Source organism: Sciurus carolinensis, chromosome X, assembly GCF_902686445.1.
Source record: "Sciurus carolinensis chromosome X, mSciCar1.2, whole genome shotgun sequence".
NCBI lineage: Eukaryota > Metazoa > Chordata > Mammalia > Rodentia > Sciuridae > Sciurus > Sciurus carolinensis.
This window is the reverse complement of record NC_062232.1, coordinates 127,334,842-127,349,734: the sequence shown is the minus strand read 5'-3', so window position 1 is coordinate 127,349,734 and position 14,893 is coordinate 127,334,842. Positions and strand designations below refer to the sequence as shown.

At 36.9% G+C, this 14,893-nt stretch overlaps 1 protein-coding gene across 5 annotated transcripts in view; it reads right to left on the bottom strand.

The window, feature by feature from the left end:
• The window catches only part of Mtm1 (myotubularin 1), a 105,947-nt gene that overhangs the window by 75,855 nt on the left and 15,199 nt on the right, over nucleotides 1-14,893 (bottom strand). For 4 of the 5 annotated variants that reach the window (XM_047535413.1, XM_047535411.1, XM_047535414.1 and 1 more), the window contains exons 2-3: nucleotides 4,324-4,396; nucleotides 1,212-1,284 (exon numbers count right to left, since the gene is read on the bottom strand). In XM_047535413.1, coding sequence (XP_047391369.1) covers nucleotides 1,212-1,284; nucleotides 4,324-4,396 — 146 coding nt within the window. Of the gene's footprint in view, nucleotides 1-1,211; nucleotides 1,285-4,323; nucleotides 4,397-14,893 lie in introns of those variants that run through there. The other variant, XM_047535416.1, reaches the window with a different exon arrangement.

Below are 14,893 nucleotides of genomic sequence, written 5' to 3'. Positions count from 1 at the left end.
TTTTGCCTCAGGTGCTAAATGAAAAATACCCAGTAAGGTTACTTCATACCAATTCAACTGGTTACTATCTTGGTTAAGGTTTAAGCACTGATATTTAGCACCAAAACTTCATACATGGAGACCACTGAAAGTAAAAATATCTTCTTTGCTCTAATCCCAAAATTGGAATGGACACATCCTACTGGTTTCTATTTCAAGACTAGAATTATATGTGCAAGTCTGTGGACACAAAATAGTTTCTCATGGTGCATGGCTAATTCAGAAAAGTATTTTTTGTCTAGGTCCTTCATCTAGTTAGTACCATGTTTTAGCTATTTAAGCTGAACACCTTGATCTTAATAAATTGAAAGGTTCCTTGAAACAATGATAACCTATAGGTTCCACATACACTGAAATGTGAGAGGTGAGTATCAACCCTAACATACATTAGCACTTGGCTCAGAAGATGCCTATGCTTGTGCATTCTTATGTTAGAATGATCTGACCCTATCAAAGTAGATACCTTCCCTCTTGATATAAATTTATCATTAAAAAACCCACATACATCAAAATGTTACCTTGATATTACTAACATCTATTTTCTGACAAACAAACAATTTTTTTTTTACCAAGGATTGAATCCAGGGGTGCTTAACCACTGAGCAACATCCCCACCCCTTTTTAAATTTTGGGACAGGGTCTTACTATGTTGCTTAGGGCCTTGCTAAGTTGCTGAAGCTAGCTTTGAACTCGTGATCCTCCTGCCTCAGCCCTCCAAGTTACTGACTGGAATTACTGGTGTGCATGGCTACAAATGAATATTTTAAAACATTAAGATCTACTATCTCACAGAGGAAAATCCATAAGTCTTTAAGGTCATTATTTTGAAGCAGATTATCAAAGACTGGAAACCTTAATATTATTTTGTTCTTATAACTTTAAACCACGAAAGCATATAGCCCGGGTAAAAACTTTCAAGATATAATCCATGTTTCTTTTGTTCTAAATCATTCTTAGTCTTCGGTACAGAGACAAGAATATCACTATCCTGGTGAGCACAAAACTCCTGAAAGAACTCTGAGAAAGGAATGTGGAGCATTCTCTGTGTTAACACTTCTAAACAAAGCTAGTCTATTTGTCTCTGACTTGTACAGAGTGAACGGGACTGAAGCCACCTGATCCTGCCACACTGCTCATCCAGTTATGTAATCCTAGCATCAGAGGGTTCTTACCAGTAATTAGCGTTTCTCCTGGGAGTCTAGGAACAGTCTCACTGATATCCCGATTGACTCCATCTCGAGATGTCTGGAAAAGAAGCAGAGGAATCAGAAGTAAAGACACTGTGTGTGTACAGGGTCTTACAACATCCAGGAATACAGCAACTAGAAATATACTTTTCAAAGAAAAAAATTAAGAGATTTAGCATGTGAGAAAATTAGTAGAGAAAATTCAAACTGTAGTCTGGGTTTGGGATGTGGCTCAGTGGTTGAGCACTTCCTGAGCAAGTGTGAGGCCCTGTTTTCTATCCCAGCACTGCAACCAAACAAACAGAACAACCAAAAAGAACCAATCTGGTATCAAAATTTATTAGATGTGTTAACTCTCAGTATGCATTTATATACAGTTAACATGGTGTTGAATAATACTGATTTTCAATTTTTAAAGTCAACATTTTTTCAGGAAAATGATAAAATATAAATATGAAGTGTTAGTTATACACTGTACATTGTGGCAGCTTTCTTTTTTCATATACAATATTCAGTCACCTTGGTCACTGGGCTTGCTCTTAGTTGGTAGATCATGAGACTCAAACAGTCAGTCATCTTTTTTGAAGGGTAGGAATGAAAATTTTAATTTCAGGGGACCTTAACTGAACCAGAGGACAGTGATTGGCCAGAATCTTATTATGATGACATAAAATAAGAACCATGACCTATTGGGTTTCTTGTTTTACTAAGACTCTATCTCACCTTTACTTCCTCACCTTCACTAAAAGCCTTATCCTAGGCAAGAAGAATATTCTGTCAGAGAACTTTTGAGCTGATAAGGGTCTTCAGAACCATTTATAAATTCTCCAGTGACTTTCCTACTTCTCTAGGCCTCCCCTTTTACAGGTATTCCCAGGCACGTGCCTCATTCAATCACTTCAGCTCTTCCAGGCAAGGAAATTATTAAACTAAACTAAAATTCACAGGCAAGTTCTACGAGTCCAGTTTACCAAAGATATCCACTGTGACCCAGTTGCCCAGGAAAGGGACCTTTCAAGGTATTCATGCATCCTAGTATAATGATCCAATGATGTGTGGCATATGCTGGTTTTATTATGTATGAGGCACACTGCTAACATTTGTTTGGGCAAAAGGTTTTTTTACTACTATTTTTCATTCATTTTTTTTCTAGTTGTTTTCTAAAACCAAATGACAATCATTTCATGGGTAAAGTTAGCTGGGCTTCCCCCAGAGGCCCTCACCTTAGAGGTGTTTTTTGTGTTTTTGTTTGTTTGTTTTTTGTTTTTGGCAAGTATTAACTGAAACAAGGCACCTCCATGAATAATTAGGGGCTATGCAAATGGAAAGATTTATTATGAAATAGGAGAAATGTGAATTGTATATTTAGATAAGATAGAAGCTGTCAAAGTGAGGTGTTTGCTGGATTTTTAATGTTTCTTTTTCATTCACACATAAAATTAAAATTGCCAGTCATTTTTAAACATTTTTACTGCTTGTAAGTTAAGTATTTTAATTGGAGGGGCAGGATAAATTGCTTCCTCAGTGAGAAACAAAACCACACACCTTACATAAATGATAAAACTGGAAAGAAATTATATCCTTTAATACTGCCTCTAACTAAAAACAAATACAAGGGGCAAATGTTCCACTCAGTATGCGTTTTAAATACCACAGTTCAGGATCAAGAGGAGAAAGCATAATCCAAGCCCAAAATGAGAAAGTGAATGTTTGATTAACACAGGATAACATGGGATTAATGTAGGATATACTTTATATCAGAGCAGCATTACCTAAGGGCTTATAATTATATTCTTGAAGTCAACTCCTACAGTCAGAACTGATTCTTGTACCATACAAATACCAAAAGAAGATATGTAAAAATTTATATAATCTGGGGGATGAAGAATGTCCTTACAGATACCCAAAATAGAAGACAGAAGAAAAGATTGACAGGTGTGATTACATAAAACTTTGAACTTCTATATTTCAATATCAAAACAAAATACCATAAATTAAAAGGATGACAATAAACCAGAAAAAGAAGACTTGTATATTGTAAAGAGAGAACCATCATAGTATAAATAACACTTATAAATCAGTAAGAAAAAAATCCTCTCAAAACACCCCACAGAGAATAGGCAAAGGGCACACTCATGTCACAAAAGAAATACAAATGGACAATAAACAGAGTTATTACACAAAAGACCCATCTTGTTAGTAATAAAGGAATACAAGTGACAAGACAGCCTTTGATTTCCTCTGATTGCTTGAGCAGCCTTATACACTGATGGATGAGAGTAGAAATTAACCTTTCTGGTAGATAATCTTAAAGGCTGACAGGGCCATGAATAAAGATGTTTTTAAATTCACTCCCTTTCTTTCAATCTATGTTCCCAAATCTCCCACCAATTGTACACTTTTTTCCTGGTTACTTTGAACCATTTTCTGTCAAAGTTGTATTTGTTTTGGTTATGCAACTCTTTCATCATCATAATTAGAAAATAATGCCAATATTTAGGAAGGTTAGGCAGCCTGCTCAGTGGGTCTTGGCCTTCTGTTGCCTCCTTCTGAAAGCTTCCTGGAACAGAGGATTGCCTGGTACGTGAAATGTAATGTCTGGCAGCAATTCATGAAATAGAGGTTCTCAAAAATGAAGTACACTTATGGACTTAAAAATCTAAAAATTACCAGGCACAGTGGTGCACACTTGTAATCCCAGTGGCTAGGGAGGCTGAGGTAGGAAGATCTTGAGTTCAAAGCCAGTCTTGGCAACAGCGAGGTGCTAAGCAACTCAGTGAGACCCTGTCTTTAAATAAAATATAAAATAGGGTTGGGAATGTGGCTCAGTGGTCAACTGCCCCTGAGTTCAATTCCTGGTACCCCACCCCATCAAAAATGTAAAAATTACTTGACACACAGAAGTTGTTCTATGTCAAATCTGTCCTGGAACGAGGTGGGATAATAAATAAGACCATATTTACTAATGTACTTATAAAGTATGTGAATGAAGAATGAAATTCATAATTCAATAAACCCCAAATGATTATGTAATAGTTAAATATGAAAGCAAAGAAATGCAAAGAAAGATACAGATAAATCTAGAAGCTCAACTTACCCTCTTAATGGATTCATTCTCCAAGGAGTGTGAATTATACTTAGAAGTTGATGCAGAGGCCATAATGGATACTCTATAAGAAAGACAACATTGTCTGTTAACTGAATTTATATTATAATTTCAAACATATCTGATATCAAAGATTTAATATTTCAACCAAGACAAAACAGTACTACTTTACAGGTCCTATTTCCATTCTAGGCCCTAGTAGAATTAAGCAGAGCACAGGCAGTATGGGAAAAAGCTCAATGAGGGTTCAGGAAACTCAGAAGAAGAGAAAAGTGGAGATAAATACAAAAGGGTGAACTTGATGGAATGCATCACACATACTCCAGGAATTTTTGTTCACAGTGCTCAAGTAGTTATAAAAAATGATTTTTTTTTGTGGGTACTGGGCATTGAACCCAGGGTCTCACACATGCTAAGCAAGCACACTACCACTGAGTCACATTCCCAGCCTGCTCTGATGTTTATCAATGAGCAATAGGGCCTCGGATTTCCATACTTTTTAATTTTGAAAGATAATTTAGAGACAGCCAAGCAGAATGATAAAATGGTGGGAAATTTAACTCATACTATTTTCCCCTTCAAGAATTGTTTCCCCAAATTAAAGCAATTTAATGTGGCATGGATTTGATCAAAATCAAATTTACAAGATTTGATTTAATCAGTATTTTCTAGGGAAAGAATACCCTTCATTTAAATAATGAATATTTATGACAATTCAGACATAAATGAAAGCATCAAATTCAGAACATACACAAAAGCATCTTAATGCAAGTATTTAATTTAGACTTTTGAAGATTATAGCAACAACAGGAAACTAAATAATGTTCTGGTTATTTATCAAAAAAGGTTTGTTTTTTGGTACTGGGAACTGAACCCAGGGGCACTCTACCACTCAGCTACATTCCCAGTTCTTTTTATTATTTTGAGACAGAATCTTGCTAAGTTGCTGAGGCTGACTTTGACCTTGAGATCCTCCTGGCTCAGCCTCCTGAGTTGCTGGGATGGCAGGCCTGTGCCACCATGTTTGGCTTTATTTATCTAAATTAATGGCACATAGATATGAAGTGACTCAGAGGTAATCCATATCCAATTCAAAAAGGTAATTGTGAATATCCTAGGTCAGACTGCATTAAAATAACATCACTCCCTAAAAAACTAAGTATGGGAAATATAAAAACACTTCAACACAAATCCTAGTAATTTGGTAGCTTTACAGTCCTCAACACTGTCCTTAAGAATGGCCTGCAAGAGGCGACCAAGATGCAGGTAAGGCAACCATCAGGATGTGGAGCAGCGGCCGCCTGAGAACAATCTTATTATTAGGACTTTGAGGCTGCCTCCACAACAGATCAACTCTACAAGGGCAAAGCTTGTGTCCATTTAGTTCATGGCTGTACCCTAGCACACAATGGCACTCATAGCTATCTAGTGAATGAATGATTATGTGAAAAATATATGATATCATGGAACATCAAGATAGGGTCAAGTTCAATACTGGTTTACCCAATCCTAGAATACTGGTATTAGAGAACTACTATCGAGGCTTAAAATGAACAATTAGCAGGGCACAGCGACCTATTCCTGTAGTCCCAGCTGCTCAGGAGGCTGAGGCAGGAGGATCAATTGAGCCCAAGAATTCAGGGACAGCCTGAGCAACACAGTGCGACCCTGTCTCAAAAAAAGGGCGGGGGGGGGCAGGAAGAATGAACAATTGAGGCAAGAGATACTCAAATTAAAAAACTTGCAACTGTTATGAGATAGGTCAACTTAAAATAACTTTAAGAAGAATTAGGAATGACTCCAAAACAAATTAAATTCAGACAAAATAATTTATTATCTTTTGAAAACCCCCTCTAACCTTAAGTTCATGTCCAAGTAAAATAATAAATAATCCATTATTCTCAGAGAGCACAGAAATGGATGAGATGAACTAGACAGAGCAGGTTTTATATATATATACATATATATATAAATATAAAAATATATATATAAATATAAAAATATATATACACACACACTCTGATATTATTATATGCACTAATTATTATATGCCTAAACAAGATTATATACTGGGAGGGGTTCTTCAGCAATGGATATGAAATTAGTTTTTAGCAAAAAATACAGTAATATCTAATAAGTCAATGTTTTAAAACCAAAGTTGTTACTGTCAGGTCAATAGAGAATCTTTAAAATGCAAGGTTGTGTGGTCCACTTAGTCTTACCTCACTGTTCCTATTTGTTCATAAACCATAAGAGAATGATGACTCCTGTTTTCTTCAGTTCTCATGAAAAATTTCAATTGAAAACAAATATAAAAGAAGGCCTCATTTCCCCTTCATTTAAAACTGTTTTCTTGAGATATAACTCATATACCATCTAATTCATCTTTTTACAATGTATAATTTGTTTCCACTTATCCAGAATTGTACAACTATAACCAAAATCAATTTCATCACCTCACAGAGACATGCATACCCATTAATTGTCACTCTTCACTCTGTAATGTCCCAGACCACCAGCAACCATGGAATTGCTTTCTCTCTCTCTCTCTCTCTGCCCATTCTGGGCATTTCATATAAATGATATCATATAGTGAGAGGCCTTTCACACTTCTGGAGTTACACCAGACACTGTTACCATTAAAAGAATGATCAATTACGAGCCTAAGAAATTGAGGGTCCAGGTTAGATGTGTCAGTTCCATGATAAGTCATGTTTTCAAATCTCATCAATGAGCCTTTCTGTTGAATGGTTTCAACTGATTCCTGAAGTCTGCAGAAGCATGAACTACTTGATGTGGACAGCTAGATGTCAGAGCTGGCTCCACTCAAATCCCAACTGCAACCCACGAACTATATGACCCTGGGCAGTTTATTTAACTTCTCTGAGCTTCTGTTGTTGTTATCCCTATTTCACTTCATTGTTTGGCAAAATGAATGAGTTAATACACATGAAGGGCTTAGAGCCACTCCAACTATCTGTTAACAAAGTATCAGCATTTTTAAATTATGAAAGGATAATTTTTGAATACATACACCATAACCAACTCTTCTGCAAATTAATTCTGACCTTAGAAATATTAGGGAGAAAGTCGACAATTACAGGAATTTTGCACAGCTGATTGTTACTGTATTATAAAGCTTTTTAAAAGTACAATAGTGGCTGAAATAGGACAAGAGGCAGCAGAGTGGCACTGTGGCAAATGTGCCAGGCAGCTGAGCACAGGCCCTGGGTTGTATGTAACTTATCGAGCAAGGGAAGTTCATCAGTATCTTCATCTATAAAACAACTATGTTGTGCTAAGTGTGGTTCGATAATAATTAAAAACTATAGTGAACTTCAAAAAAAACAAAAACAAAAAACAGCTGCCCTTTGGTTTATAGAGCATTTTGTCCCAAACCCCTAACAATCAAATTTTAATCCATTTTATTTAAAAAACATTGATTTTTCGCTACCCTGGCTTTAAAGCAAAAATTGAAACTTAATTCTCTATATATATGCTAATTACAGGAGCCTAAGCAAAGGTAGATTTCTATTATTTTTGATCCTCCCCCAAAACACCTTTGTGATGATTTATGCACAATTCTCTCCTGTGACACAGAAGACAAGACCCTGACACAAGTTATTGGCAGGGTGAGTTCTGGAGATCTCCTAATGCTCCAGAATCCTTTCCTCCTAGAAAAGTCTTACAACCTTTCTTGCTAGAAAAGTCTTCCAAGCATCCTCTTGAAAGAAACCAGGTGCAGGTTTGACTGGTCCCAATCTCAGCAGAGGAGTTTTCAACAAAGAAACATGGACACGAGAACTCAAGTCAACCAGCCAAGCAATCCTTGGGGCCTCTTAGCCCCTTCAAATAAAGCTATATAATAATGCTATATCAAATAAACCAGATTTTTGAAACAGACAATGTGGGAGCCCCTCTAAAACTGGGCAGTTTCCTCCTGCTGAGAGTAAAGGCTGAGGGGCAGCCACCTGACCTGGGAGCTGCCTGCCCCCTCCAGCAGACTGTCTAGCACAGACTAAACAAATCTGCATATGTACATGTCCTGCCTTTTGTCTCACTTTGCCACCTGACTCCTCTGAAAGCTTTGCTTTGCCTTCTGCCTTCCTTCAAAGCTGGCTTGCGATAAAAACTATTTTCCTAACAATTTCACTCTGAATATTTCTGTAGCAGTGAAAGCCCTCCTTGCCTTTGCAGGAATTAGTGCTACCCAGTAACATTTTTAAGTCACAGCATGGCATTCATTGTCTCTCTTTAAATTCAAGACCACCTCAACCTTGGTGGGCCTTCCCTCCCTCCTTCTAGCACTTAGTGCCTTTCAGATAGTAATTGTGGTTACTGACTACTTCCCCCACCAGGAAACAAGCTCCCACAGGAATACAGGCCCCATCAGGATGGATACTGCAGATAAGGATTTCTGTCTATTTTATTTACTGCTATATTTATAACACCTGTAGCAATGCCTGGAACCTAATACTAAATAGGTATTTGTTAAATAAATGAAGAACTGAGCATAAAGACTTCACCAGGGAACTTAGTGGTTGTTTACTTAATATTTCAGTTGAGACAGGAATTCAGGCAAGCTTACACACACACACACACACACACACACACACACACACATATGTATGTATGTATGTATGTATGTATAAAGGTACAAGTCCTTGGCTAATCAGGATGTTCTGGGCATGGTGGCTCAGGGCAGCTGAACTGCAACATTCTTTGAAACAATTTGCGTCAAAAATAACTAGAACAATACTAGCCTCCAGGACAGATTTTTCCCTGGAAGCAGACATTTCAAATTAAGGTACAAGAACATCTTCCCCCACACGAAGAACCTATTTCCCCGTTTCTGTCCTATAAGAAACACGGATTATATGAAACACCTAGAGCAGACATAATTAGAAACACTTTAAAAAATGCAGGCCTATTTAGCCTTATTTTAAAAATCTAAAAGCAGAATTAGAAAGTCATTTTGACCTCTGCCTCACGGGGCCTTTGCTAGCAAAATCTAAACACCCAGGGTAGCTCTATTTTCCATGGTCACCTGATTTGAGATCAATGGCCCTTGCTGAGTGGTTTTGCTGAACTTTCTTGTGTACAGACAAAACAGTGACAAGAGGTATGCAGGCTTTCTCTTTTGATCCTCCTTAACGTGGTTTATTAATTTAAATCAATTCAAACATCCTCTTTCTCTTGAGGCTCCCGTGATGGCTGTGGAGAACTAACCAGTCTTAAAGCCCAACTTCTAGAGGCTGCTGGAGAATAAAAAGGTATGAACGAGCTGCTTCTGAGTTCAGACTTATGGTCTTCACAGATCTCTGTCCTTACTCAGAAATCTATTTTGAAGAGAAATATACCAAATACTTAGGGCAGTGGTGCTTAATACAGTCAGGCCTGATACTCACTTTGTAATAAAAAAAAAAAAATCTGTAAAACCCTTTTTGCTATATTGAAATAAGAGTCATAGATACTATCAATCCAAACACAATTACTTAAAAATCAATATACTGCTTTAATTCCAGCATAAAGGAGAAATAAAAGGATAGTGATTTTTTAAAAAAATGTTTTTTTCAATGCATTACACTAAAACCCAACACCCTCCCGTTTCCGATTTGGCCTCTAGGGGGAGCGTTACCCCCAATGAGGACCACTATGCTCTGTTCTGTTCTCAGGGTGCCAGTAAACGCAGGATTTACTGGATTCAATGTATTCTGATTTTGTGCATTAAAGGCACTGTTGACTGTAGCTCATCTAGAAGGCAAGAAAATGAAAACGTACTGTGCGATGTCCACAACCAAACCACTCTCCGGACAAAAAAAAAAGAAATGCTCAATATCCCAGCCATTTTGAGATCCTGAACACCATCAATTTAGTGTCTACATTTGCTTAGTTGAAGGGAGGGGTGCTTATCACACATGAAAATAAAGTATGATTTGCAAAAGTGGGAGTGTATTTCATTTTTTAAAATCCATATTCCTCTAAAGCAGGGGTTGGGAAACGTACTGTGAGGGCCAGATGGTAAATATTGTAGGCTTCAGTGGGCCATACATCTCTGCTGGGACTACTACAGTCTGAACTGTAGCACTGAATCAGGGACAGAGAAATGAATGAATGTGCTGGATTTCAATAAAATCGTATTTGTAAAATAGGCTGTTACCCCCTGCTTTAAAGTATTAAAATAAATTATTTCCAAATGAACTTTCCTCAGCCAAAGCAAATAATAATCATGTCCTATTAACTTCAAAATAAACAATTAACTCCACCATTCATAGCTTGTTAGAATGTCATTATGCCCAGGTGTAAAATGGTGTGATCAGACCAATTTGAGTTTCCAATCCTAATTCTGTCACTTAATAATAAAGGTCCCACAACCCTGGACCAAGTACAGTTCCCTGTCTTTGAAATGGGCACGACACTACCCACCCTGATACAATGTTGAGTGGGAACATGCAAAATGATAGCACAGCAAAAGGTGTTCAAATACCAGTTCCCCTCCTCATACTACTAAGTACTTTTGATGAACTCTGAAGTCACTTGTCAAACTAGTGCTAATACCCAAGGCTTGACTGCCTGGAAATGGCATGGTCTCTCCAACTGCCCAGCCATTCTACAGACATGCTTACTAAGATGATCAATCTAAACTTGGCAAGGCACCGAGCAGCCCTGAAGCACTTTATCTACAAACTATGCCTACTTCCACTAACATACACACACAAACTCCCACCCTACAGAAACTTTCCATGGGATCCCCATCACAGAGATCTCATCTCATTACCTTTTTCTCGGGCTCAGATCATCTAGATATAGATTTACTTTAAGAAACTTCTATCCACCTGCTCAACTCAGTGTTTTATTGTCCAAATAGACACATATAACCCATAAGCACTAGAGTCTCTCAATTTGTCTTGGACACTTCAAATCTCAGGGTTGAAGATATTTGGTTTGATGTTTCTTTGGAAGTTATAAAATTTTAAATTGTATTTCATTTAGAAATTCATTTCATATCATTTTGATGTTTGTAATTTGTTTCAAAGATACATTGACTTTCACTTCTTTAAATGTTGCAAAGACCTTTGACTAAAACCAGTATAATCCAGATCCAGTGGAGAACATATTTTGAATCATTTTTTCCTGTGGTTAGTGATGGGTTTGGGATGATCCATTCACCCTATTTCTTGGTCCCCTCAGGATAAATGGCACATCTTCAAGACAGCTAATTGCCTTTAGTGCATGCGCTGTGGCCAAGGAAGAGGGTAACTTTAGAAATCCTTCAAAAATTGAAATTGCTATCGCAAACAAACCATTAAAAAAGTTAACTACCATCAGGTTATTTTTGTAATGTATAAAGGCTTCCTAGTGACATACATTTAAACAAATCATTAAATTCACCAATGGATTTTGTAACAAATACCTGCCAGTAAACAATTTTAAAATAGGAACAAGATCAAATTTCCATCCACCTGTCAATTTCAAAACCCATAAACCCCGCTGATATGCTCCATGACAAAAAGTATCGCTGTTTTTCCCCAGTGAGAATTACTGGCAAAAAGGACATTTAAATTTTTAAGAGGTACCTTCTTAAGCAAAAGTTAAAATAATAATTGTTGAGGAGTAAAAATGTAAAGGTGTAACTTTAATAATGAATATGCCAGTTCAAAACATCTCCTTATAGTCTAAGAGCATTCATCAGCTCTGGGCTAAGGGATCCCCAAAATCCAGGTATTGGGCAGTAATGACAAATATCCTTCTGGAATTAGTGGTGGTGGGGGAACGGATGAGAGAGGAACCCTCGAGTAGATGTGCAGAGTTTCTAAAAAAAATGGGGAGGTGGGAGGTTGCAGATGGTAACCTACCATTTGAACTACTTCCTTTAGGGACTTTCCTTCAAAGGTAGAAGTAGGCACACAGGAAGTTTTTTCAGCTTACTCATGCGTGTGCATGCACACATACACACACTTCACTTCCCTGGATGCTGCACACATTGCAATAGTTCATGTCTCATGCTGTATGACACCTACACATTGACACTGTATGTGTTGTTTGTTAGAATTCTAGAGCTTTCTAAGGGCAGTAGCTATGTTTTGTTATAACACTAGAACTGAGTTCAGTTTGGGCAGTGCTTGGTGAAGAAATGAATCTAGCATTATACCTCATAAACTGCCATGACTATGGAGAAGTTAATCTTCAGCCATCAAGGATATTCCAACCTATTTCCCTAGGACTGATTTGTGCGTAACTCCTGTGCATGTTTTTATCATTTCCTTCATATGTACACATCACTGAATAGTAAGATTTTACTAGTTTCTGAGCTTTTATGTAAATGGAATTGTTCAACATTCTTCTGCCCCTTGCTTTTCTCAGATTGCTGTGTCATAAAGGTAGATGCACATCATTCAGTTCCACTTATTTCCGCTGCTCCATACTTGTTTCTTTTTCTTCTGTGGTCATCTGAACTGCTTCCAGGTTTTGCTATTATAAATAATGCTGCTATAAGTATTCTTGGAAACATCTCCATTCCTAACATATAGGTGTAAGAACTGCAATGGCATTTTGGGGTCAGATTTTCCTATATTTTTGCCTGATCTAGTAGCAAATATATTTTTGAAATCAGAGTATATGGAGAAGATTGATAATAGATTAAAATGTAGACAAATACACTACTTGAAATAAAAATAAATCACAGGCTTGTCAACATTCTAATCCAAGCAGTTGGGTAGTGTGTTAATTCCCTAGGGCTGCTATAACCAAGTACCACGATCTGGATGGCAGAGAACAACAGACATGGATTCTCTCATGGTTGTGGAGGCCAGAAATCTAAAAGCAAGGTGTCAGCCAGGCCAAGCATCCTCTGAAGTGTCAAGGGGGAGACACTTCCTAATCCCTCCCAAGTCTTGGTGGTTGGCACTCCTTGGCTTGTTGCTGCATCACTCCAGTTTCTGCCAGTGCTGTCACACAGCCTTCTCCCTGTGTCAGCTTGTTCCAGCTGTTCTCTTCTGACAACACCAGTCAATGTTAGATTAAGGAACCCATCTTTCTCCACCATGACCTCAGCTTACTAACTACATCTGTAATAACACTAGTTCCAAATAACATCACATTGTGAGGTACTGGGGGTCAGGACTTCAATACAGCACTTTGGGGACCACAATTCACCCTATAACAGGGCAGGAGGTTAGCTACAGAAATAAACTACAAATAGTCATGTCAACACATGGTTAAATTCAGAACAATTTAGTTTGACCATGTATATTCATTCAATGAGTACATTAAATTTAAATAGTATTGATATACTAATATGGTTTCTTAGAATAATGAAATGACACCAGGGCAATCATTTCTTTATTGAGTATATGTTATCATTTAATCCTGTTTCCAAAAGAGTTTAAAAATCAGCCAATAAATGTGTCCTGGACAACCACTTTGGACCACAATGGGAGATTCCCAAAAAGTTGAGATAGGTTTTCAAAGAGCTAACAACTGAGTTGGGGAGATAATGAACAAATACAAGTTAGATGGCAATAAAGATAACGAATAAGCATAAGAAAAGATGATAACAGAGGTGGTACATGATGATTGAAGCAAAACAGATCATCTGCTTAGGGATCCTGGTCATAGTTCCCATTCACTGAATATCTGGGGAGTGGTGATTGATAATGGGTATGGAGGTGGTAACATAATACAATCATCTGGACTATGAATGCCATCTTCCTGAAGACTGCATCTGAGACATAATTTCTATAAGCATAATTCAACATCTAATCATGATAATAAAACTTTCAGTAAATTAGAGATGACAATATGAAAACTTACAGCTGACATCACACTTAATAGTGAAAAATGAAATGCTTTCTGACTAAGGTGTAAATAAGGATGATAACTTTTATCACTTGCATTTAATATCTTTTAGAGAACCTAGCAAGTTCAAATAAGTCAAGAAAAAAGAAATAAAAGGCATAATATACTGTAAGGAAGAAGTAAAACTGTTTTTGTAAACAACATGATTATGCATGTGAAAAATCATAAGAATACTACAGGAAAGTTACTAAAATAAGCAAATTTATTAAGGTTACATGCTACACAAGATCAAAATAATTATAAACTAACTGTCAACAATGAACAAACAGACATAAAATGTTAAAATGCCACTTGTGATAACAGAAAAAATGAAATATCTGGGGATATATTTAACAAAATATAACCAAGAAATCATACACTGAAAATAATAAAATACCACTGAGAGAAATCAAAGAAACCTAAATACATGGAGAGATATACCATGCTCAAAGATCAGAAGGTTCATGATTGTAATGTCAATACTGATCTACAAACTCAATGCAGTACCTGTCAAAATCCCAGTGTATTTTGACTGTAGAAACTGAAAAAAATGATTCTAAAATTTGTATGACATGGCAAAGGAGCAAGAATATTAAAAACATTCTTGGGGGGAAAAAAAAGAGGACAAAGTTGGAGAGTCCTTCCAATACCTGATTTCCAGAGTTACATAATACCTCAGTAATCAAGACAATATAGTATTAGTATAAGAATACATTAATGAACC